A 26,046-nucleotide genomic window follows, 5' to 3' on the forward strand; every position below is an offset into this window, starting at 1 on the left:
GTGTGCTTTTGTGGTGTTTTATTTTCTCTTTCTGATGTATTTTATGTGCTTCTGCAACTTTTTAAGTTGCAGTGCATTTGACCTTTAAGTGCCACCATACTGGAGGTCAGAATCACCCAGAAAACACTTCAATCTGACCCAGACGACAGCTTTGGAAAATGTAAAGGCGGGAATCAATTTTACACATTCACATATATTTTCATAATCTTTACAGCTTGTCCTGATAAAGGAATCCCTTACAGCCATTCATATTACACCAGAAGTAAAGTTATACAGTTGATTTAATTAAATGACAGAAACGTTCCTGTTTTTTCATTATCTAATATAGATAGATTTTTGTTTTCATTTTTATTTATTTATTTTTGATTATTATTTTCTAACAATACATCCACAGTAAAATAAATAAATGTGCAAATAAAGTAGGAAATTTTCTGGTGATTAACAAAAACGACGACAATGACCTACCAGAACTTTTTCTCTGATTTTACATGTTTATTTCATACAATTTAATTGTGCTGACAGAATTATTTTATTTATTTATTTGATTCATTACATTGGATTTTTTTTTTATCAATTAGAAAAACTCATTAGAAATTTGAATTTTTTTCTTATGTTGAGAAAAAATATAAGTTAGGCTTCATCACACTGACAGAAAGGATATTTTCACTGGTCGGGCCAAGTTAATATCAAAGTGGCCCACCATGTAAAATGAGTCTGACATCAGTAGAATAAGACAACCAAACAACTTGGATGCACGAGATAAAATAAATATTATCTCAAGTATAAAAGCTACCGGCTCTTATTTCGTTTGGCATCCAAATGAAACGATACTGAATTATACACAGCTGTAGAGGGCAGTACTGCCACCAGGAAACCTAAAGGAAGAGGCGAGCGCTCCTCCGACAGGCGGCGGTAAGCAGGTTTACGTCTGAAGGATTCGTTTCCGGTTTAGTTTCGACGAAGAAGAACGTAACGTACGTAATAAACACGGTTGAGCATTTGCACTTGTGAGGACAAACTTTGTCTTTTTGCTACTGTTAGTGTGTTGCTGTTTTTGTGCTTACTGTGGTTTTAGAAACACTTGTGGCTAACTGTGCCTAACCGCGGCCGGGTCAGCGCGCGAGGGAGCGCGTGAAAAACTCCGGAGGATGCTGCTCGTGTCCTCGTGACCTGTCATCATGTCGCGGTGGTTTAAAACCTGTACGCGGTCTTTTCTGCACAGTTTGGAGGTCCGCAGGGGGTTTTGCTGCCTCACGCCGGACGGAAACAGACGGACGGAGCTCCAGCTGCGTGCAGCAGGCGACAGGTGCTGCTCCACGGTGCAGGGGGAGGTGAGGGTCAGGTTTGCCCCCAGTCCCACAGGTAAGGTCCTTCGGTATCCCGCACGACCTTGCTGTAAACATGTGTTGCACTCATGTGTCACGGTAAATTTAGTTGAAAGAATTATGGAGAAAAAAAACTGTCAGCAGCCCCCAAAATCCTTTTAGATGGATATTTTTATGCTTCAGTTTTGTTCGTCTAACTTGTGGTCTGATTGCACCCATGGCTGTTTTTTGATACTTTCTTTTTATTGTTTTCTTTAAACATTTTACAGGGGAGATGGAGGGTAACAACAAAACAAACAACAGAACATAAAAATAAAAAATAATAAAATAAATTATTATTAATCATAATAATAATAATAATAATAATGATGATAAATAAAACAGGTGAAAAAAGAACGTGTTGGGTCGCCATGTTTCTACAATTTGATCGTTTCTCATTATCAATGTGATGGTCTTTATCCTGTCGAGTTTATGTAATCAGTCCATTTCTCCCCCTTTCGATGGTATTGATCTTCCTGAGTCCTTATTTTGTAAGTCAGTTGTTCCATAATTTGTATTTCGTCTATAATTTTGATCCATTCATCCTGTGATGGTGGGTCTATCTTGTACCATTTCCTTGTGATTGCCTTTTTACAGGCAGCAAGCATAATTTTCAATATGTATCTATCTTCTTTCAACACATTTCCGGTAATGACACCAAAGTATAATAATGTACAAGACTTAGATACAGCATAACCCAGAATTTTACCTATAACTAAATGAACATCTTCCCAAAATTTTGCGATCTTGGGACAGAACCAGAACACATGGGAATGATTGACATTTACATCTCCACAGCTTCTCCAACACGGTTGTGGTAATGAAGTGTGTTTGTTCCTAATTTTGGGTGTTATAAAAAAACTAATTACATTTTTCCAGCAATGCAATCTCCAGACACGTGATGATGATGTTGTTGCCTGCTGTGTTTTCCAAATTTGTGACCATTCCTCATCAGATATGTTCACTCCCAACTCTCTCTGCCACTTCAGTTTTACATACATTGTTGTACACCCTCTTGCCTCCATTATATGCTCGTAAATTGTAGAGATTATTCTAATTTTTTTTTGCATTGTAGGCTTCAGTTATGGCTTTGATTATTGAATTTTTATCCAGATTTACACTACGTTTTACTTCTTTATTAAAAAAGTCCCTAATCTGCAAATATCTATTGTGATCTTGATTGCTTAGGTCATATTTTGTTTAATCTCCTGGAAGTTCATAAAATTCCCATCTTTAACCTCCTAAGACCCGAACTCTTCCACGGCATGCTTTTTTAATTTCTCTTTGATATTTGGGCATATTGGGGCCCGATGAATGTAAAAACACAAGAATGACCAGATTTTTTTTTTTTTTACCTTATTTTTGTTTTTAAGAAAAAATAAGAGCCACATATGAGGATATTTGTTTAAAATTTTGATAGAACAGTAGCAGTATAATGTCCTCGTAAGTGGATATCAGGCCCATGTAGAGCAAAATTGAGTATTTTGGTCTAAATAACCCAAAATGTGATGTCCACATATGTGGACATCACATTTTGGTTAATTAGTGTACATATTGCTGTTAATCCATTAGGAATCCACTGTTTAAATCTTTGGTTCATAGAACCAGGGATAAAAACCCTTATCATAAGCTATCCATTGAAGCAGTCCAAGCTCTTTTTCCAGTTTGTGTTTTTGTACCAGATTAAACCATAATTTTAACGTAAACTGAGTGACTAAATTCGGCTGTTTAATTACACTCATTGCTTCTTCTGTCTCCCATAAGGCTTTGAATTTCTCTTCCTTGTACTGATTTTTCTAAATTCTTCCATTTGGTTTCATAATCATTGTCACACCAACAAATTATATACCTGATTTGTGCAGCATGAAAGTATGCCTCAAGGTTTGGGAGTGCCAAACCCTCCTTATCCTTTCTTATCTGTAGTGTTTCGAATTTGATTCTCGGTCTGTGACCATTCCATAAAAACTTGGAAATGATTTTGTCCCATAATCTGAATTGTTTTTCATGCATGTCAATGGGTAGTGACTGAAAGAGGTAGAGAAGTCTGCTGTTTTTAGTTTTATTATGTTAGTATTTGTTAGCACAGTGGTTAGCACTGTTGCTGCACAGCAAGAAGGTCCTGAGTTCAATTCCACCATCAGGCCGGGGTCTTTCTGTGTGGAGTTCGCATGTTCTCCCCGTGGGTTCTCTCCGGGTACTCCGGCTTCCTCCCACAGTCCAAATACATGCAGCTTGTGGGGATAGGTTAATTGGTTAATCCAAATTGCCCATAGGTGTGAATGTGTGAGTGAATGATTGTCTGTCCCTGTGTGTTGGCCCTGCGACAGACTGGCGACCTGTCCAGGGTGTACCCTGCCTCTCGCCCTATGACAGCTGGGATAGGCTCCAGCGACCCTGAAAAGGATAAGCGGAAGCGGATGGATGGATGGATGTTAGTATTTGTCACACCTTTAATTTAGGGAAGTCTTTGTGTCGGTACAGACAACATGTTGGCACATTATTACACATTATTGGATGATTTATCTTGAGGCTCGTTTAAACTGTGGTCAGGATTCAGTATTTAAAAACTCTTTCTTTCTGTCTTAAAACTTTGGCACTCAGTACCTTAGAGGACAAAAATGTCAATGTTAAAATCATTATTATCAATATTAATATATTCAGTAGCTTTCACATTTTTAATGTCAGGTTATTTAAAACATTCTGCAGCTATTCTTTTCAAGAAAAACACAATTTTCTATTTACTAAATGCTACACATGGGATATATCAGTGATTAATGACATAATTAAAGGAGTATTCATTAGAATTTATTTATATGATATGCAGTCTGAGTATTTTTCCATTTGTGCTTGGTATTGTAGAGGACAAAAATATGTATATATGAATGTAATTTTCCACTTAAACTAACTTTAGTATTTTTATTTATTTCCATGTGTTAAAAAATGTGGGTTGACAGTGACTCTGGCAAAAATGACTCGTTTGTGTGTGTGTGTAGGAAGTGTTTGCACTGCAAACCTAGACAAGGCAACAATAGGCAATAATACATGTTACATGGTGTTTGCTGGCGTTCGTGCAAAGAAGCATGAATATGGTGCAGTGTTAGCCTTTGCGTGTTTTTTGCATGCTTCAGCTTATGTCAGATAGTTTTGTTCAGCACAAAGTGTGAGTGCAGCTGCAAGTTTTATCTGATGTAAATCACAAGATTGATAACAATTAGGGTTTTTCTTCTGAAAGAGAGTAGTTTCACATGTAACATTAATGATGCATTTATCTGCTTCATTTTTAGTGTTCTGGTGCTGTGTGTGCTGGCTCTCTCTCACACACATAACTTCCAAAACCGCAATCAGATGCTGTAACGATTTAATGCTTTGTTCTGCAGGCTTCCTACACCTCGGGGGACTTCGAACTGCTCTCTACAATTACATATTTGCAAAGAAGTATGGAGGTGTATTCATCCTGCGGCTGGAGGACACGGATCAGAGCAGACTGGTACCAGGAGCAGCAGAGTCCATAGAGGACATGTTAGAGTGGGCTGGTAAGAGACACTGGTCCAGAAGGATTGACTCTGTAATACGTAGCTCTTTGTACACAATCATGACCACTTCATTGTTTTCATCTAATGTGGCTCCCAAGTGAAGAATCTACTTACATCAGTACATAGAAAATGAACCTAAGATAACAACATAAGAAATAAGTAAACATTTCCTTTTATTTATCAGTCTGTGCATATATCGAACATTTATATAATATCATCTCTAAGATGTCTCTTGGAAAAAACAAATAAAACACAAAGTCTGACACAAATATGGGCCGTGGTTCACCATTTCTTTGTTTTTCAAAGTGACGCTAGTTTGTTAAAAGTTGTCTTTAGATCTGCTTTTTGGGTTCGGCTCAGTGAAAAGCACACTGTGCTTTCTTGAGTGTTTTATTAATATGAGGTAATGACTAACACAGAACGAGGGATCAGTTGATCTGATGCTTACACAGAAACTACTGGCTGAATTTTGAATATTGTTGAAAAACCTAAGTGCATTAAACAGTTCTTAGAGAACTGCTAACTGCTTTCTATTTAAAACTGTGTTGAAAATTGATCTTGGTTGATCACATTTTTTAGACACCCTAAAGTGTCTTTCCTCAGGGGTTGATCTGCTGAATAACACTGGGTAAATGGATCAATGCAATCACTGCATTAAATCTTAATAGAGTCGATCCCCGTCTATTCACAGTTCATGGATTTTATTCCAAATTATTCACTGATTACGCAAATTACAAACACAAAGATCCCGGGAAAATTAAAATAGGCAGTTCTAAGCGTTTTTAGAGGGGGTCTCAAGTGTTTGAGGGCAGGTGTGGTCGCTAATCCCCGCAAATACCGGGGAATGACTTTAAAAACGTTTGGCTAAGTCATCGTTGCTACCATCTAAGCTAAATTTTTCACACAGGTATACCTCCAGATGAAAGTCCACGTCGAGGTGGCCCGACAGGTCCATACCTGCAGTCTCAGAGACTCGACCTCTACAATCAGACAGCCCGGCAGCTTGTTGACAGTGGTCACGCTTACTATTGTTTCTGCAGCTCTCAGAGACTGGAGCTGCTCAAAAAAGAGGCATTGAGGTCGGGGCAGACTCCAAGGTAATTCAGAACCCAAATCAGTAAAAAACTTTATATTACCCTCATTTTTTTTTTTTTTTTAATGTATCATCTTCAAACTTCAGACAATACACTACACAGCAATATACTAGGCCATGGGGGACCTGAGTAACATGTTGGCTAAGGATTTCACCTTGACCTTCATCATTAGTGCCAAGGTCAAAGTTGGCCCTGAAAAATTCAAGAAACATATTGAGAAATATATGATATGAAAGGATATGGAGAAAACTGACAGCAAACCTTTTATTTTTTCAATAAGACACGCTACGACGACACAATGACACCATAAAGTTTCACACAATCAAACACTGCATGAATATATCTTAAAATCTAGTTTGTTTGTTTTTTACAGCTTGTAGAAGCCAAAGATTTCAGACAATTCTGCTCCAATCATATGGGTAAAAATAATAAAGAGATAATAAATTTTCTTTTGTAATGCTTCAAGGTCGTAGGTCAAAGATCGGACATGACTGTTTTGTTTTAAAGCAGGCTGACGTCAGCATGTTGTATTAAAAATATCATAAAACATTCGGGGGGAGTTGCGCTCTCTGAGTGCTTTTGTTTGTCAAGGTTCTGACAGTGTTTGCATCTCTCCAGGTATGACAACAGGTGTCGTCACCTGCGGGCCGACCAGGTCCAGGAGAAGCTGGCTCAGGGAGCCTCATATGTGATCAGGTTTCGTCTGGAAGAGGGCGTTGAGCCTTTTCAGGATCTGATCTTTGGATGGAATCGGCATGAGGTTGCACAGGTTGGGCTTTTCACTGGGCTTCATGCTAAACGTGTAACCGTTTCTAATAAAGCTAACGTTTTTGTTGTTTTTTTTAATGTTTGACTGTAAATATACTTGCTTGATTGAAATAAATTTAAAATTTCTTGAGGTTCAGATTGTAACTGTGCTTTAAAAACAAGTGTAGTCCATATAATGAGCTGTTAACAGTGGTACTTGAATGCAAAAGCCTGCCTTTAGTTTTCAGTCTTCTGGCTCCTTTCCGGCTCTCGTTTTTAAACACATCCTCTGTCATTTTCTTTTAGGTAGAGGGGGATCCTGTGGTGATAAAAGCAGATGGTTTCCCCACCTATCACCTCGCCAACATTGTAGATGATCATTACATGAAGGTCAGCCACGTCCTGCGGGGTTCAGAGTGGCTGATCTCCACCTCCAAACATCTCCTCATGTACCGGGCTCTTGGATGGCAGCCGCCCACGTTCGGACATCTGCCGCTGCTGATGAACAAAGACGGCAGTAAACTGTCAAAGAGGCAGGGGGACATATTCATCGAAACATTCAAGAGAGACGCAGTCCTGCCAGAGGCTCTGTTGGATATAACAACCAACTGTGGATCTGGATTCAACAGTGAGTGATGGGGGACTCTGCAAAACTGCGATTATAAACAGTGATCATTATATCAAAGTCCAACGTCTTGTGTTTCCATATAGCTAATCGAATGGGGAGGAGGATAGATGAACTGATTTCTGAGTTTAATCCTTCAAAGATCACGACTCACTCTGCTTTGTTAGACCTGGAGAAGCTGCCAGAGTTCAACAGGTGAGTCAGAACTTCACTTTAAGTTTATACATCCTGGTTTTATTGCCTAGGTTCTGTTTATTTAGGCCTTATTTCATTTTTAAAGCAAAAGACTAAAGATACATGATGCCTGTTCATTCTTCAATCTGTTGAAGTGATCGTGTTCTATCATGCAGACGTGAATCACTCTTACTTTCACATAATACTGATTGAATGAGCCACAGAACTATGTACTCGGTACTCTGAGAGTGCATCAATGCAGATTTTTCATACTTGCCAAGTTCTTGATACTTTGATAATTAAAGATGCCACATCCTGGACTGGTTCTTTTACAGCTGTTTTTATATTTTTACTGCAGTGAACATGAGCGTGTTCATGAAGACCGGCTTTGAGGCGTCAGTACTGTTAGTTTGGCCAGTGATAGACGATGAGACACAGACTGAAAGGAGGAGTCTAAAACACAGTGCTGTTTTTTTTTTTTCTTTTCATGTTATTGCCAACAAATGTCCCAACAAAAAACTTGTGCCTTTAATGAGTAATTCAAGATACAGAACAGCCTAATTCAGACTTCCTCTAGTGATGCATAAATGTTTCCAACTGCAATTTTAACACAATGTAGATTTCTTTCTACTGGAATTCATTCCTGCTGATTGCTTTAGTTTAAGCTGTCCAGAGTTTGAAATGTCTGAATTGAGCGCATCACAGTGAAGCTCAGTGGCTCTTTGCTTAACTCAAGAACAGCAAAACATTAAGTTTAAGTAATCATTCCCCAAAATGTCACCTTGTTGTTAAGAGTAATCCAAAGTGTCTGTTTTTATGTGGAACATGAGGAAGTCTTATTAAAAAGAAGAGATGAAAAGGAATATATAAATACATATTGGTTTTAAGAGGTAAATGAAACTCTCTGTGATTATGACAGACTTCACCTGCAGCAGCGAATTGAAGATGAGCAGCAGTGCGATTTGCTGATACAAGATCTGCGGGAGCAAATCTATCAGGCCTACGCAGAACAGATCCAGGATAGGGATGTGCTGCACGAGGATTACATCAGGCGGGTTCTGCGTCTCCGTAAGGTAACCATGACTTTACTCTGGTTTAACACTGTATTTCTTTGCTAATTAAAAGGTTCTTGGCCTTTTTAGCGAAGGTTTACATTGTATAGACCTTATAGTGACTGTAGTGTGTTTGTGTGTATTCCTATCATTTGATTTCTGGTATGTTGAGGATATGAAACCAGCTGTTGTCAGTTGTTGATCTGTAGGTAAATACTGTCCTACACTGGTGTGGCTTCTAGTGTGATGTCCAAACAGTGTGCACTATTATGGAAACAATCCTCTTCTCTCTTTAACAGGGTCACATATCCTTCCTGAAGGAGCTTGTAAGCCCCACTTACTCTTACTTGTGGGTGCGTCCTTCCTTTTCCAGCCAGGAGGTGGCATCACTCACTGGACAGGGCCAGCACATTGCTTCATTAGTGCTGAAGTGTGTACAGCCTGTTTCATTCATCTTTCATCTTACAGTTTCAGTCTCTCAATGTGATTTTAAACAATTGAATTTGTGCTTTTAGGCTGATAGAAGAGCGAGGCGAGGAGCTTTCGGTGGATCGACTCGGTAAAGACTTGAAAGCTGTGGCTAAGCAGGCTAAAGCCACCAAGTACAGGGAGGTGATGAAGCTGTTACGTCTGGTTCTCAGTGGTCAGCAGGTACCCAGCCTCATCCTGTAGAGTGTTTTCATGACAGAGTGCGAACTCTGTTTTTCATCTTATACACTATCTGCATATGTGGTTGCAAAGCAAAAACAAATATATACACTGCTTAAAATATAAAGGAACACTTTTTAATCAGAGTACAAGATCAAGTCAGTTCTTCTTCTTAAGCAGCAGTGGGAGTTGTTAATCAGTTTCAGCTGCTTTGGTGTTAATGAAGCTAACAACAGGTGCACTAGAGGGGCAACAATGAGACAAGCTTCAAAACGGGAATGGTTTTACAGGTGGAGGACGCTGACATTTTTCCCTCATCTTTTCTGACTTCTTTTTGGCTAGTTTTGCATTTGGCTAGGGTCAGTGTCACTTCTAATACCATATCTTCTAATATCTGAGCTATAAAATGACCTCCAGCAGGCCACTGGTGTGAATGTCTCGAACCAAACAATCACAAACAGACTTCTTGAGGGTGGCTGAGGGCCCAACATCTTTTAGTGGGCCCTGTGCTCACTGCTGAGCACTGTAAAGCATGTTTGGCATTTACCATAGAGTACTAGAACTGGCGGGTTCACCACTGGTGCCCTGTGCTTTTAATAGATGAGAGGACGTTCAACCTGAGCATTGGACAGATGTGAAAGGGTCTGGGGATGCCGTGGAGAAAATTATGCTGCCTGTAACATCGTTCAGCATGACTGGTTTGGTGGTGAGTCAGTGATGGTCTGGGAAGGCATATCCATAGAGGGACACACACACCTCTATAGGCTAAGCAACAGCACCCCTTCCATTAAGTACTGGGATGAAATCCTTGGACCCACTCAGACCCTACCCTGGCCTCATGTAGTGAAAGTATGTAGGCAGTTTCTGGAGGATAAAGGAATGGATACCACTGGTCTCCACATTCACCTGAAGTAAATCCAACAGAGCACCTCTGGGACATTATGTTTGGCCCCATTCTAAGCTACCAGACTGTCCAGGAGCTCCAATGAACAAGGTCCAGATCTGGGAGGAGATCGCCATGAGGATATCAACTTCAATCTTTAGGAGCGTCCGCCAACATTGTCAGCCATGCATACAAGCACGTGGGGGCCAAACAAACTACTGAGTATCATTCTGAGTTGCTGCAATGCTATTTCAGCAGAATGGACTAGCCTGCTGCATTATTTTTTTACACTTTGATTTCTTGTGTGTATTTGAATTCAATGATCTTTCATTCCTAAAACGTCACCCAGTCTATAGTCATTATGTGTTTTCAAAGTGTTCCTTTTAATTTTTTAAGCAGTGTATAAATAAAGTCCTATCACCTTCTAAATGAGCTGCAGAAGTTTTATCAAATATCACTTGTTGCCATTTGAGTTGAACTCTGTCAGAACTGGAAACCACAAGTTTAAAAATGAGTCATGTGTAGGGGTAATGTGCGCTGCAGCTTGTCTTAAAAAGAACACATGGAAATGTGCAAAATCTGTGAAGTAAAGCTAGTTCTGAATTACTATAGTGCTTGTCTTTTCTCAAACTTGTCTCCCAATGGGTTCTAAAAAGTCAATAAGTATTTGTAGTAGTTAAACACAAGTGTGGTTTCACTGCTGCTAGTTTTCACTCAAAAGTTATTAGTGGCTAAAGTCATACTTGAAGCAGAGGTGGTCATTAATTCAGTGGCGACAGTTCAGCTCTGACCCTAACTATATTTAATTGATGTTTTGACCTTTTCTTGCAAAGTCATCCAGTTCCCATACTGATCACAAGACTTTAATGGAAGTTCCTGCAATGATGTAATACTGTTTTTTTTTTTCCAGCGTCATATACAGACTGCAGTCTTTAATGAAGAGTTGTAGATACAAGATTTCTGTTATAGCAGTTAAAAAAATAAAGAACATATTTTAAAAAAGCTTAATTTCATAATAAATATAACAATTATATGTTCTTACCTCCAAGAGCTTTTATTCTGCACGTGTCTTATTGTAGCTGCCGGCCTGATTCTTCCTATCTGAAAGGTTTCATATAGATGCCCAAATTTGGCAGAAGTAGATGTTAAATTAAAACACACGCACACGCACACACACCTGCATGTAAATGAGGTTGTGAGGTCTGTGGTTAAATTAATCAAGCAAAGATCAGCGTTTGTCGTTTTGATCTTTACTTTAGAGGTCACGTTTGCTCGTCCTTAAGAACACCATGTGCTTTAGAGTAGTTACAGATAAGTAGCATAATACGAGGAACTTAAAATGATGTCCATCGGTCATTTTTAAAGATCACTTTCGTTTCTGTAGTCTCATTTCTAAAATTGTGTTTGTCAAACTGCAGATCAGCAGATTCAATCATGTCTAGCTGCTGAAATCAGAAAAATACTCATAGCACGTGCCATATGTTCATTTCCTTATGTGAAATGACTCAGCTGAACTCCACAATACCATTTTTGAAAGGTGGCGGTAATGACAAACAGTCGTCTACTTAGTCAGTCGCCACGTTACCCCTGCTTACTTGGTGAGGGCAGGCATGAAGAAAGAGGAAGCTGTTTCTTGATTGTGTTTCACACAGGATGCTGGCTGGGTTGATTGTGTCAACTTTTCTGACCCCTGATCCTCTCTTCCCCTCTGACCTGCAGCAAGGTCCCAGTGTTGCTGAGATGATGGTGTCTCTGGGCTCTGCAGAGATCAGCCATCGATTCCAGAAACTTCTGCTGCTTTCAAACGAAACAGATTAACGACCAAACTGCCCGCCACTACATCACCTCACAGTCACCGCGCTAACTGATGGAAGCCTGAAGAAAACAGCTGCTGCTGGACTGGTTGGCCTGAATGTTGACAGTTGATCTCACACATGGTGATTCTGCCACCTTTAAAATGAACTGAATGCTGATTAGTACTTGAAATATTAGAAAATGTTTTATAAAGGTGCTGAGAGCAAATTGTATGCACTCAGACTGTGTTATGCAGTAATGCAGTGTCATGAGACCTTAAACCTGTTGCTGTGCTGACACATGGATGGGAAGTACCTTGATGTTTCCATGCAAATATCAAGGTACTTTACTGAAGAAATTTTAACGAACCGATTTACAGATGTACAGTCGCAAGTGTTACAACTTCAAGGGCAGATGTAAAAGATGAAAATGAAAACGTCAATAAATAAATACCCCAAAGACCGATAAATATATTTAAATTTAATACAGAGTTTCTGCTCAGTTGTTCTCCTGGCAATTAACAGCTTTTTGTGTTGAATGTGACATAATATATTCTTATCTGTTTCATAAATGATGCCAAAAAATTACATGACCTTATAAAATAAGGTATTTATTGTAAGACCTTTGTAAATAAACCATTTAATTTAACTACTTTTTAAAATGTTTTTGTTTATGAAAGATGTCTTACAAAAATTCTAGGGTAAACATTTTGAAATCACATTCTGAGGTACTTCTACTTCCCTTTATTTTTATATTATTGAGAATTTATTTACTCCACTACACCAGTGTGATAGCTGACGTTTATAATGCTGTTCTATAGAATAACAGGCAGTGAAATAATGCTTCTGCTTCTATAATCATGTGACATCACAGGGTTGACTGATGTGTGAAGTACTGTCAGCTTAAACATTTTAAAGTGAAATCTTGTTGCAGAGTGACCTTTTGTTATCGTGCAGCCTCTTTCACTTCTGAGCTTTATAAAAAAAATCTGGTTGTAACCAGGTTTTAAAATAATAAAAATATAGGTGAATATAAGCTGACATGACAAATTTAAATATTACACTGTTATTATTTACTAAACAAACAGAAAGCCAAAATGCAGAAGCAGCATGTGAAAAACTGAGTACATGCCATCATTGGGTAGTTCTTGTAGAACCACCTTTAGCAGCAATAATTTGAAGTCATTGTTCATTTTATGACTTTTAACTTTTTATTTGTTGTGAAGGATTTACTTTTGTTTTTTTGTTTTTTTTTTTAATCACATTGCTTCAGTTCATTGAGGCTTTTGGGGCATTTTTTATGTTATGCATTGTTCCCACCACAACATTTCAATACGGCTGAGGTTTGGACTCTGGGCCATTGCGACAGCTTGAGTCTTTTCTTTTTCAGATGTAGATTTGTTGCTGTGTTTGTGATCATTGTCCTGTTGCTTGACCCTGTTTGGGTCAAGCTTTAGCTGTTGTACAGCATATTTGACTCTAGAATACTTTGGTATGCAGAGGAGTTTATGGTTGACTCAGTGACTGCAAAACAAGCCCAAATCATCACACCTCCACCACTGTGCTTGATGGTCTAACGTGTTTGGTTTTCTCAAAGCATAATGCTGTGCATTATAGCCGCACATCTCCACTCTGCTCTAATCTGTTCAAAGGACATTGTTCCAGAAGTCTTTCGTGGGTTTTTTCAGATGCAAATTTGGATCTGAACAGTCTGTACTGTCATGAACTTTAACATTAAACATGCTAAGTGAAGCCCATAGAGTCTGAAACAAAAGACTCTCTTAAACGTTCCTTTTGTTAATCATCTTTCTCAGTGTAGATACACCCCTGAATATTTTTACGGAGGTCCTCACATTTGCTAATGATCAATTAGTCTTTGACTTTTTTGGTATAGGGAGGGTTAAATAGTGAGTTAAAATTATTTTAAGAACATGAACAGCAGACTCCATGAGGCTATCATGAGGGCCTTGAGTCCTTTACTGGGACCTGTGCTTGCAGTTATTGTTAGCTGAGCTGAGAGAGTGATGATCTGTGGCCATCACCTCCAAAACCATTTCCTTTTTGGTGGTTATGTTCTTGTTGCGTCTCCAGTGCTCTTGGTGACACTTACATTTGCATCAAAGCAGGTGAAATACATCCACAATGGTTTATGGTTCCTAACTGGGCAGACTGGTGGAGAGTTCCCTTAATCCTGAGAACTGCATCGCAGATAATGGACTCTTAGTTGAATTATCAAAGGACGGTATTTTTTATTTTTTTAATTTTGAGTCAAATTATATTTAGAATAAATATTTTCACAAGAAGAGGTGAAGGACGTTTGAACTTAATACATTATGAATTAAGCATCATAAAAAATGCGCTATGAAAGTACTAAAAGTACTCTCATAGCGCATAGTACAATATAAAAATAACGATTCCTAATGCATTCTTCTGTAAGTGGAAAGACGTTTGGGTGATCTAACGAAGTAAAAGATTTCCGTGTGAAATGTGGTGAAGTAAGAAAGTGGCAGTGTGCATGAGCCTGAAGTGTGTTTTTGAGTTCCTTCTTTCCGCCACTGCACTGACAAACACGACAGAGTTGAAGATAAGCAGATATGTGTGTGAGCGCAGTGCTGATGCAGGCAGTGAGGGGGTGTAACGTGGTTGGTGTGTCAGGGGCGTGAGTGTCACATGTCAGCGTACACAGACGGCAGTTTGACACCTCCGCTTCTCCGCCAGAGAGAAACACTCGGCAGCTAAGCGGCTCTGGACGGCAGGAGACGGACGGCGATGGCGAGCGGTGACAGCCAGGAAACTTTCGAGTCATGGCTCAGTAAGTGAACAAGGAACAGAAAAAGTTTGTGTTGTTGTTGGCGTTCAGCTGCGAGTCTGCAGAGCTAGCGTACTTCTCATTGGCGAGACGGTCCGTGCTCACGTCCCGTGAACGGTCGGCTCGTGACTTCAGCTTGACTCCATCACCGCACAGACTTTTTATGCGCGAAACAACGCCCTGTTTTATTTATTTAACTTAAACTAGCTTTTGGTATTCTCTAGAAACTCTCAGCTGGAACAGGAAGTTGTTCGCTCGTGCGTGTGCGTGAAAGAGAGCGAGAGAGAGAAGCGCTCGAGCGGTGTTCGCGTGTCACCTGCAGCAGTGCGCGCGCTGTCACTGGTTTTTTATTTAATAAAAGCAGGCGTGTGACCAAATAAGTTGCTGGTATTGACTTTAGACCTGTGATGAAATACAGAGCAGGTTTTTATAGGTTTTACTGCAATAATTCAGCCCATAATGTATCTCATATTGTATTCATAGCATTACTTAAAATAAATAAAATAAGAAGACACCCAGACAGGAGAGAGGTAGTTTATTTCTTTTTGACTTTTTGTTTAGTTTAGTTTTTAATGGTTTCACTGTTTAGTCTTAGTATCATTGTATGGAGGGCATATATCAGAGTCACTACAGGTGTTTCAATAAAAACACAGAACATTTTGAAACCAGTCGACTTTCAGGCTTGTAGACATCCAGAATCTCAATTAAAATGTGCATTAAAGCCTCGTCGCCTTATTGGATAAGCTCCTCTGTATATTTATTGTAATTATTATATTAATGTATTTACTGTACTGTGCAAAAGCCTTGAGCTAACCCTCATTTCTTTATATTTTGCTTCCAAGTAGCCCTTCTTGCTTGTAACTTTTTAAAAGTGGTCCTAAGCGATTGGCTTTAGCTGAATCTATGAATGGAATCTGTAAGAAAGGTGCCTTTTGTGCATGAGTGATTCATAGGTTAGTGTTAAGTGGCTTCCCACATACGCAAAGGTCAGGTATAGGAACTGGACTGAAAATTAGTAAAGAAGTAGCCAATGTCCAAAGAAAAACTTTGAAAGACCTTCAGAAAGCCTGGAGAACTATTGCTCAACACCACTTTAAAAATAATACGAAGTCTAGCTCCATGACAGCAAAATATAAAGAAGTGATTTTTTTGAATGTGGTTTCAGGCTTTTCTGTAAAAAAAATAAAAAATAAAAAATCCCTCCCCCACCTCTGGTTATGTATTTCATCAAAAAAAAATGGATCTAGAAAATTATCGAATACAATACTTAAAAAAGGAAAATAAAGCAACTTTTCATCTTATATGGTGGGGATAGTGCACAAATATGTGTGCTAGCTAGCCTCCACACATTAGAAGCACACTTGGTGCAACACAGGCTTTGTTTCCCCTTTTTGTGCAGATCTTTAATTTTCACTTCCACAGCAAATCATTTTTTCTTCTTCTTCTGTGTTTCACTCTTTCTGTGGTCTGATTTTTTTCAGATCAGGCCACGGACCCAAATAATCAGGAGGACAGATGGGACTGTATTCAGGGTTTCTACGAGCTTGTCAACCAGGAGACTAACGGGTGAGCAGTGTTGCTTTCTTCAGTCTTACCTATAATTTAAGCACCTGTAAAACTTGTATACTTTCCCTCTTTATTGTAGTTGGTATGAACTAAAGTTTTGTAAGCAAAGCCACTTGCTTCTAAAAATGACTTTAACACAACTCAGACATTTGGGAAATAGTTGCTTCACATCCATGTTGCCATCACAGTTTGTCAGTTACACCATCGCGCAAGATCAAGAGGGAAGTCTGTGACACCTTTTCCCCTTCCCTCTTCTCAATATCATGCAGCATAAAGTGTGAAGGTACTTCCACGTAAAGGCAGAATCCTGTTTTATTTTAAGCATTTCAGTGCATTTCTGCTGAGGCGGGCAGAGCACTGTGTGGAAGCTGTGCAAACACTACGTCTTCAGCTGTTTGCACGACATGTTTGCTCGCAGTTCGCTCAGATGATTTGAGATTTTTCTGCCTTTCAGGCCGCAGGTAGCCGTTCGTCTTCTTGCACATAAAATCCAGTCCCCACAGGAGAAAGTGGCTCTGCAGGCTCTCACGGTGAGTAACCAGACTAATGTTTCGGCATGTCACGCCGTGCATTTATCTCTCTTGTTTTGTGGTGCTTTTATCTGCAGAGGTTTGAATTTGAATCTGATTTTTTAACACGGACAAGTACTATAATTCTCTATTGATTTATTTCTCCTTCTCAACGGTCATACTCGGCATTTGTCACAGTATTTTCGTCGACAGAGACCATTCACAGAAAAACAAATGTCTTTGTTGTAACTCTGTGTGTGGGGGTGGGGTGGGGTGAATAATATCCGTGACTAATATTTATCACGTGAACGAAGCGACATGAGGCATTTAATCCAAGTTTGAAGCTGCTGTGAAGGCACGCACAGCTTGTAGCCAGTGTTTCGCTAACAGATGCGACTTGGAGAAGCTTCTTGAGGACCATGTGCCTAAAGACATGTGACATTTTAAATGTGGTTAACCACAAATATCAAAGATGAAAATCTCTGCTCTCTGTGCTGTGCTGCGTATGAAAAAACGTTCTTCAGTTTCTAGTGGTTAGGATTGAGTTTTTTTCTTGTTGTTTTTTTTGGTGTTTTCCAGATTCTCGAGGCATGTATGAACAACTGTGGCAAGCGGTTCCACAGCGAGGCTGCCAAGTTTCGCTTTCTCAATGAACTCATCAAAGTCTTAACACCAAAGGTACTGCTTATCAGACACAAAAATGTCAGTGGTAGTTTTTAAGCTGTGAGAACAGTCTGAAAACCTCTACATTTGGTAGTCAGACTTCCACGAAGTAAATTATTTAAGAGTTCAAATGAACTGCAGTGAACTTTTGTGAACGTGGAAAAAAAATAGCCTCCATATATCACAAGGCTCAGTCGAAAGTTCAATTTAAAAAAAAGCATCAGATGTTGAATTATAGAGATTCATATTATAAGAATGAAAAATGTACTTCAATTAATATGTTTAGACAGTTACTGCAGGGATAGAGTCACAAAAGTCTCCGTGTTCCCAACTGTGCAGCACGTTAGTAAATCTGCTCCAATCTAATCTAAGAATCTGACAGCATATAGATTTAAAATTAGTCCAACATCCAAAGGTCCACGTTCTAGACTGTGGGACCAGGATATTCTGGAAATTTCTAATGAGCAGCTTTTTCTGCAGTAACACTGACATGTGATCCATCTTTCCGAGCAGTATTTTGGCTCGTGGACTCCACAGAAAGTCAAAGACAGGGTGACGGAGGTCCTCTACGGCTGGACGCTCTGGCTTAAAGATGAACCTAAGATTCAGGAAGCTTACAGCATGCTCAAGAAACAAGGTGAGGAACAATGCAGACACACGACATGAAGTCTGCGCTCAGAAGCTCTACCTGAGAATCACTTCATTTAACACTGAGCACGTGATATGTAACAGTTTAATAATTTCTTAGTTGTTCTGTTGTGTTCAACTCTTGATGAACATGGGACGTTTTTTGATTTTTTTTGAGTGCGTTTCTTTTTCTGATTCTAGGTATTGTGCAGAAAGATCCCAAACTGCCGGACACAGTTGTAATGGCTCCTCCACCACAGAGAACCACAGAGTCTGTTTTTGACCAGGAGGAGAAAGCTAAGGTGAGCGTGCGTGTTGGTGTATACTGAGGTGTGCGACAGGTTTCATCCTGCTTACATTTTTTTCTGTGCTTATAGCTGTTGGCCAGATTATTGAAAAGTGGCCGTCCTGAAGACCTGGAAACTGCCAACAGGCTCATTAAAAGCACCATCAAAGAGGTGAGGAGTGCTGCGGTGATCGAGCAAAGATGATGATGCTTTTATATCAATTTGATATTGACCTTTTTTTTTCCTGTGTATGTGCTACATTAAGGAGCAAGAGAAGGCTGAGAAAGTGTCAAAGCGTGAGTCTACTCTGCAGGACGTGGAGAGCAGCACTAAGCAGCTCAGAGAGCTGCTGGAACAGCACGCTATCACTGGAACTTCATTACAGCCCAGCGACGACATGAAGGTATGTTACTACATGAAATACACACTCAGCTTTGGAAGTCCTGTGACTGTTGTGTCTTTATTTGCTTTGCAACTGCAGAACTGTTTTCTTTCTTTTTTTTGTGCAGCGTTGGGTGTGTTTGAGCACAACATTTGATTGCAAGGACTAGAATTCACTTTTGGTATTAAATGAAATGCACTGTGGTGGTTTGAATCGTATCTATCCGATAGATTCCAGTTTGTTCATATAAACATTGAGTCTTCCTCACATGCCAAAGTCATTCACGGAGTCCCACAGGGCTCTGTGCTGGGACTGAGGCGTTTTACGTTACACATGCTTCCATAAACAATATTATTAGAAAACACTACCCAGTTTTAAAATGGAGACAATCAGACAATCAGTTCGATCTTTCACACTGAGCGTTTTTTTCTTTAGCATAAGTAATACCAGACTTTATCCTACGTTTATTTGTAACGATTCCATAACACTCTTCTACATAAAATAAATCATTTAGATGCGTTAGATATTGTGTTATTTTACCTTTGCTATATGTTATAAAATTATCTAAATAATTTGTAAAATGAAAAAAAACCTTATAAATTTAGTCTTAGATTTTTGATTTAAAATAAATATTCAACTTATAATTGGGAATTTCTGAAAATATATTAAAAATTAGTTAATCGGGTTTTCGTTAATTGGTGATTTTAAACTGCCCGTAGGTATGAATGTGAGTGCGAAAGATTGTCTGCCTCTCTGTGTTAGCCCTGCAACACACTGCCTTACCCTAAGGCGGGGGTGTCAAACATGAGGCCTGAGTGCCAGAATCGGCCCAGCAAAGACTGGAATCCAGCTCAATGGACGGGTTAGGAAATGTGAAATGGGTTGAAAAGTTTTGCCCTTTTAACCGTATTGTCACGAGTGTTAATGCTTTATGTTTTCTGATGAATGCATGCACAGGATACACTGCATACCCATTGCACACATGGATACACTGTTTCTGCAATTTTACACATTTAACCTTTTTTAATCAGCTCGATGGAGCTGGGATACATCGATGTTTTTTTGAGCTTCGTTTATCATTACAGATCATCTATCCCTGTTTTGGTCATTAGTGTTTTGAGTAACCTGAAGCACTGGAAGCTGAACTCATGCTTTAATGACCCTCAGCAGTTATATTTGTTAGTAGCTGCTGCGTAACTGCATGTTGATTTTTAGTCCTTGTGGACAGGATGTTTGCTGATTGAAGTCTTGTGATCTTTATTTAGTAAATTCTGTGTCTGTGATGAAGTTGCTTTTTTCCACCCTTAGTTTATCTCCTTGGATACAACTGATCGGTTTTAAAAACTTCACTCAAGCTGTGATGTTGCGCTGGTAGAGCCAATTTTCCCACTATCACAATGCTGGGAAACGATGTTCTGCTGGTGGAAACTTGAGGCACAATGTCTGACAGTTGATCTACTTGAGCGAGTAATACACCTCAAGAAAATAGGACCTTTTGTACAAAACCAAGCTTTCTTTTTTAAAAATGATCCATTTAAAAAAAATTCAATTTTTTTTAAACCTCTGCAGGCGCTGTATGAGCGCTGCGACCGGCTGAGGCCCAGCCTCTTCCGACTGGCCAGCGACACGATGGATGACGACGCTGCTCTGGCGCAGATCCTGGCAGCTAACGATGACTTGACTCTCGTAGTGAACGCTTACAAATTCCGGGTGGTGGGAGCAGAGTGTAACGGAGAAAGAGCACGAAGTAAAAGTGAAGAAGTGACGAGTAATACGGGTAGGCTTTATTTTGTTCACCTTTTAGTCCTCGTGGAAAAATCTTGTTTGCGAACCTCTTTTCTCTCATTGGTCCAGCTCCTATGAGTCACAGAGAGGTTAAGAGCTACCACCTCATCGATCTGTCAGCGTTGGACTCTCCGCAGACTCACAGTAAAGCCGATTCCCTGCCTGTATTCGAATCTTCGTCACCTGTCTTCACCTCTTATCTGGACAAAGCTTTCAGCTCAGAAGCCGACCAGAACTTAAACGAATTAGGTGGGCCTGCTTTTGTTCCTATTTCAGCTTTATTGTCTGTAACACTGACAAATACGCTTCGTAATGTAATGACGTCCTGTTGTGTGATTAGATCTGGTCTCAAAGCAAAGGACTCAGGAGACTTCTAAGTCCTATTCTGAGGAACTGATGCAGGTGAGGCTTGAATGGAAGATTTAAAGGTGCGTTTTATTTTTGAAGATGCGATTTAACATGTACTTTTACTTTTAGTTAAATGGAGACATTTTTAATGCTGAGCAGAACGGAGGAGGGGGGTTTTTGCTGAGAGCCCGTGGATGTGGTGGCAGCAGTGCTACAACTAACGGGACAGACATTTGGTAAGATAGCAAAGAAATTTCTAGCTTTCATAGGCACTTGGTCAGAGTTGTAAACAAGTGAACAACCTTTTGTTTTTAAAAATCTGCCTTTTCTCCCGTTAGGTCTCACCCTCAAAGTCAGCAGTTCAAATGGTCGGACAAACCATCAAATGAAGGCTCAGGTTCTCCAGTGAAACTAGAGGACTCATGCCCCCCACACCTCCTGAAGAACATCTTTGTTCCAATGGAAAGCATCAAATCCAGTAAGTCGTCTAAAGCGAATCGTCCAGTGTTTGCTGCGAGTTTTACAGCTGCGAGGAAGTCGTTCCTCAGTATCAGCAGATACTTTGTTTAATTGTTATTTTCACGTGTATGTTAGGTCAGCTGGAGCCGATCACGTTATACAACCGGGCCGGTTTCCACGTATCTCTTCATTTCGCTCAAGACCCTCCGCCAGGTCATCCAGGTGTCGCCGTGGTCGTCATGTCTGCAGTGAACACATCTGCGCTCGATGTGAGAGACTTCCTGTTTCAAGCTGCTGTTCCAAAGGTAACAAACTCCGACTGCAGGGTGATGTTTTTAAAATGTGGGCAGATGCACTTTTGAATCAGGAAAACTTTTGAAAATATCTTTAGGACATGTCGACTTCAAACCTCTTTAATCTTGAAACAAAAAAGATACAACAAAGAAAGCAGGCTGGTTCAAATTATGTACCTTTTTCACAGTTTTGCTTAAAAAAATGAAATATAATGTTCAAATTAGTGCTAGAATTTCTGAATTTTAAATTGTGACTGGTCAATAAGTCTAGGAAAGTGCTTTATAAATGCCAGTACACATTTTTCTCACTTGCAGATATTTTTTCTTAAGAAGTAGGTAGACACGGGTGTTACTGATGGAATGAATTATGTTACGCACTTAGCCTTCACCTCACACACAGGTGGGACTGGTAACACCTCTGTGTGCGTCTATTTGATGACACGAAGTAAAAGTAAAAGTCTGTGTAAAAGGGAATATTAAACTGTAGCTTCATTGTGGGTCTAAAAATATTACAGCTTTGTATATGTTTAGATGGAGAGGAAGCTAGGTCATTGGCCTGTGACAGCTGTTACACAAAGCTCTGTGCAGTTAATTGTAATGGCTCAGACTATCAAATCACAATATAATGTATCTGGCGCCCCCTGCTGGAGTCAGGTTGACAGTTACTCCCTGTCAGTGTTTTTCTGTTTGAAACCACTTCGTGTGTCTGCCTGCTTCCTATCTGAGTTGGGCACACAGCTCTTTCTTACTTTAATTACTGTCACACAGACGATGTTAGTGAAACTTCAGCCTGCCTCAGGGACACACCTACCTCCATACAACCCTGTCCTGCCTCCACCTGCTGTCTCCCAGGTCCTCCTGTTAGCTAATCCTCAGAGGGTGAGTTATATGCATGTAACTGTTACTGCGTGTCTACCTTGATTAAAGTTGTCAGCATCTCTACATGTTAGTTTGTTTAAGTTTATACTTGTTTTTGTTGTAAATTTCCACAGAGCAGGGTTGTTTTGCTCTTACTATAAATTGTCTGATCCTCAGTAAGATGCTTTACACATTTCTTGTACATGGCAGGAAATGGTTAAGAGAGTAAAGCTGTAGGTAAACACCATACTCTGCTTTATATTACGACACAACATAACAGATAATGCTGATAATATTTTAAATATTTGTTCTTTATTTCTTTCTTTGGAGAAATTCAGCCAATTTCCTAAGATGTTCCTTATTTTTCCCTCAGCGTAAAGTCCGCCTGCGCTACAAGCTCACACTGATGCACGGAGACCAACATCTGAGCGAAACGGGAGAGATCGACAACTTTCCTGACTGGATGTCTTTGACCGGCCACTGAAAACTTCACAAACTTGGATTTGTACTCTGTGCTGGGTGTGAAATTAACATTTGAAGGAAGAGAGAGTGAAAGTGAAGCCAGGGAGGAAGAAAAACTCAACCAGAAGATGGAGATGCTTTCAGGTTTGGACACTTCATGAAGTAACACCAAGCAAGTTTGTATTTTTGAAAAGTGGGGGTTTTTTGGTTTTTTTTTTTTTTAACAATTTGCTGTGATTAAAAAAAGCAACTGTGATTCAGGCAAAGAAATTATTTAAAAAAAGAGTTTAAAGTCTTACATTGCACATGAAATCCGTTACTTCCAGTTCCTTTATACCTGGTTGGTATTCCAAAGAAACACCAAGCATTGACACTGGAGTCACACTATGGTAAACGGTGGCTGGAGACAGCAGTGCGACTAAAAGTATTGTGACCTTGAGATCTTGTTGCCTTTTGAAGATATAGTGTAACTACTCATCAGTGAGTTGTTGTGATCTGTATTCCAAGCTTGATGCATCAAAACACGATAAAACTGCAATAAGAGGCGTCAGTCTGCAACTTGATGGGGTACATACAATCTGTTTGTGATCATTTGTGATAATGCAGAGATTCGCTATGAGGAATCACAAATCTGTTGCTGTCAGAAATTCACAGAAAGTGCTTAAAGTCAGAGTCTCACAAATAGGAAACAGAAAGTTCCTCCACAAATACTGACGTATGGCTGCAGGGCTGCGATTTAACTACAGAATGACATTTACTCTGCTACCTTGCTTTTATTTAGGTACATAACAAGAATACAACCAGTTGGCAACCAGCTGACTTGAGCCCCCTTATTGCAAAGAGATATGACGTGGACGTGTTGTGCTCGCTTTGGAGTGACTGCTTTGGACACAGTTTGTCTCCCACGCGGCGACCTGTGCACCCGTGTTTATGCTCTGGGTTAGCACTTAGTTGCTGCAACCACTTTCAATCAGTCACTGAATTCTAAAATACTCAGTGCAGTCAACAGGTCAGTGGGATGCATGCACGCGCACACACACACACACACACACACACACACAAATAATGAGCAGCAAAGGGAGCAGCTGTTGCTCTGTTTATTGTAAAACCCAAACAGTCCAAGGCTTTAGTAGTTATTGTTGCTTTAGCTGTGTCATTAAGAAACTCAAGTACAACAAAATCTGTGGCAAAAATAAAATAATCTATTATCCATTCAGAGGATTTTACAGTTCTTTTACACTTTTGTGTGCATCAAAATATTGTATTTCAAATCTAAGCATGTGATGTAAGGGTGTTCACGTGGGTTCAGCACATCCCCGACTGGACCCGATTCATGTGTCAGATGCTCTGCTGTCATCTTATTTTGCTGCCTCATGCTGTTGTTAAGCCACTGAGGTGCAATCCAGCGTAAGCTGACGTGTTGCTGGTTTCAAGTCTTCATTTGAAAAACTCTTCTGCTTTTCTGACATCAGAACTCTCGAAGCACCTTGAGATGTTTTTAGTATGTATTTATCTTCCAACTAAGATTTCCTTTCCTTACACTTAAAGTGTGTGAGTATAGTTATTAAATTGTGTTACTGCATTTCGGATCTGCTTGTTTGTGTATCAATTAAAAGATTCAAGAAAAAACACAAAGAAATGTAGCAAAGCTGATAAAAATTGTTTACATCTGTAAACACTTTTCCCTCCACTCTGTGGCAGAAAGCAGGACAAAATAACTGATGAATGTGTTAAATACACTTTAAAATAAATCAGTTACTACTCTTTGCTGTAGCTTTTTGTAGCGTTTGACTCTTAGTAGCATGCTTCATGTTTTTTTTCTTTGGTCCTCTTGTTTCTCTGTGTGAAGTTGTTTCCAGTTTGCTTGTGTTTCATTTTATTTTATTTAGTTTTCTTTAATTACAGACTGTGTGTTGTTTCCTCAGCTTTAACCACTTTATGAACCCCAAAGAAGACATTCAGGCTCAGTTTTACCTGCTTCCTCCTGTGTGACTGTGAAACAGGAAATGCATGTCTGTCATGTGTCAGTATTGAGTTCTTCAATAAATATGGATTCTGTTACAGTTGTGTTCTGGGTGCAGGGATTTCAGATCTGCGGCTCTTTTACACATGCAGGGGCTCAATGTGATATCGTCAAAAGACAGTAATATAAACACAAAATGAACAATGGATATTTTGCAGTGTTTTTTAAAAGTTTGTCTCAACATCCTCCAGCTGTGAAAGTATGTAGCCTTTACACTGAATTAAAAAAAGAAAAAACGTTTTCACATGTGCCTCATCTCCTTCGTCTAACACGTGTTACTTCATTCTCTTATATTTGCCGACCTCTACAGCGATGATTAGCTCAGCTGAATACACATAAATGTTGTCTTGACCCTCCGTTGCTATGGATTCCACATGCAGCTGGGTTTAAGTCAAATAGAACTGAAAAATTTTTATATAACTTTTTACGCTCTTGGACTGCTACATTTAGCTTATTTTATAAGTTACGTTCTTTGAATTGATAAATTTCTACAAACTGAAATAAATCAAAGCTCTGCAGACCACTTTATAGTTACTCTGTTTCACAGTAGGCCTAAAAATGCTAATTTTTTTCTCTCCACTTTACAGTTGTTACTGAAGTAAAACAGTAAAATTATATATATATAAAAAAACTTTTTCTTTTAGTTCTGTAATAAAAAATGCACTAGAAGGAGAATAACTATAATGAAAAGGCAAATTTAAATAACCAGGTAATGATAAATAAATAATTTGGATAGGCTAATTTATAATTAATAAAGCCTGTCATCTTCATTGTGAGGCTTCAAAGTTTGGCAGTTGTGTTTCATAGTAAAGGTTGCTGAGCCCAGGTCTGGTCCATCTTCATGCTACTCTGTGCTGCAGAGAGTGCTGAGATCTGTGCAAGTAACAGAGTGGGAGATCCACTGCTGGATAAACTGTGAGAACACTGTTTCCAAACATCTTTCATCTGTAAAAATGGCTTCATAGTGTAGTCATTTAGCCTGACAAGCAAAAGGTGTCCAGTTTGATCCCAGGAGGAGACACAATTCCCTGTGGAGTTGCATTAGGAAGAGCGTTAAAAAAC

At 39.4% G+C, this 26,046-nt stretch overlaps 2 protein-coding genes across 2 annotated transcripts; both read left to right on the forward strand.

The window, feature by feature from the left end:
• Positions 1–968: 968 nt before the first annotated feature.
• On the forward strand, positions 969–12,555 carry ears2 (glutamyl-tRNA synthetase 2, mitochondrial). Its single transcript, XM_063475158.1, has 10 exons — positions 969–1,362; positions 4,742–4,897; positions 5,805–5,994; positions 6,610–6,760; positions 7,045–7,366; positions 7,450–7,558; positions 8,457–8,610; positions 8,889–9,019; positions 9,105–9,240; positions 11,840–12,555. Exons 1-10 carry the CDS (start codon positions 1,179–1,181, stop codon positions 11,936–11,938), a joined length of 1,632 nt encoding a protein of 543 aa, XP_063331228.1. The 5' UTR covers positions 969–1,178; the 3' UTR covers positions 11,939–12,555.
• A 2,023-nt stretch (positions 12,556–14,578) lies between these two features.
• On the forward strand, positions 14,579–25,024 carry LOC134628985 (ADP-ribosylation factor-binding protein GGA3-like). Its single transcript, XM_063475857.1, has 16 exons — positions 14,579–14,725; positions 16,204–16,288; positions 16,743–16,818; positions 17,377–17,475; positions 17,974–18,097; positions 18,289–18,389; positions 18,465–18,545; positions 18,640–18,777; positions 20,326–20,533; positions 20,611–20,790; positions 20,882–20,943; positions 21,019–21,125; positions 21,228–21,367; positions 21,484–21,653; positions 22,410–22,520; positions 22,873–25,024. The coding sequence occupies exons 1-16, from the start codon at positions 14,683–14,685 to the stop codon at positions 22,981–22,983; spliced, it is 1,836 nt and encodes a 611-aa protein (XP_063331927.1). The 5' UTR covers positions 14,579–14,682; the 3' UTR covers positions 22,984–25,024.
• The last annotated feature ends 1,022 nt before the right edge of the window (positions 25,025–26,046 follow it).

This window comes from Pelmatolapia mariae, linkage group LG6 (assembly GCF_036321145.2).
Source record: "Pelmatolapia mariae isolate MD_Pm_ZW linkage group LG6, Pm_UMD_F_2, whole genome shotgun sequence".
In the NCBI taxonomy this organism is placed as follows: Eukaryota; Metazoa; Chordata; class Actinopteri; order Cichliformes; family Cichlidae; genus Pelmatolapia; species Pelmatolapia mariae.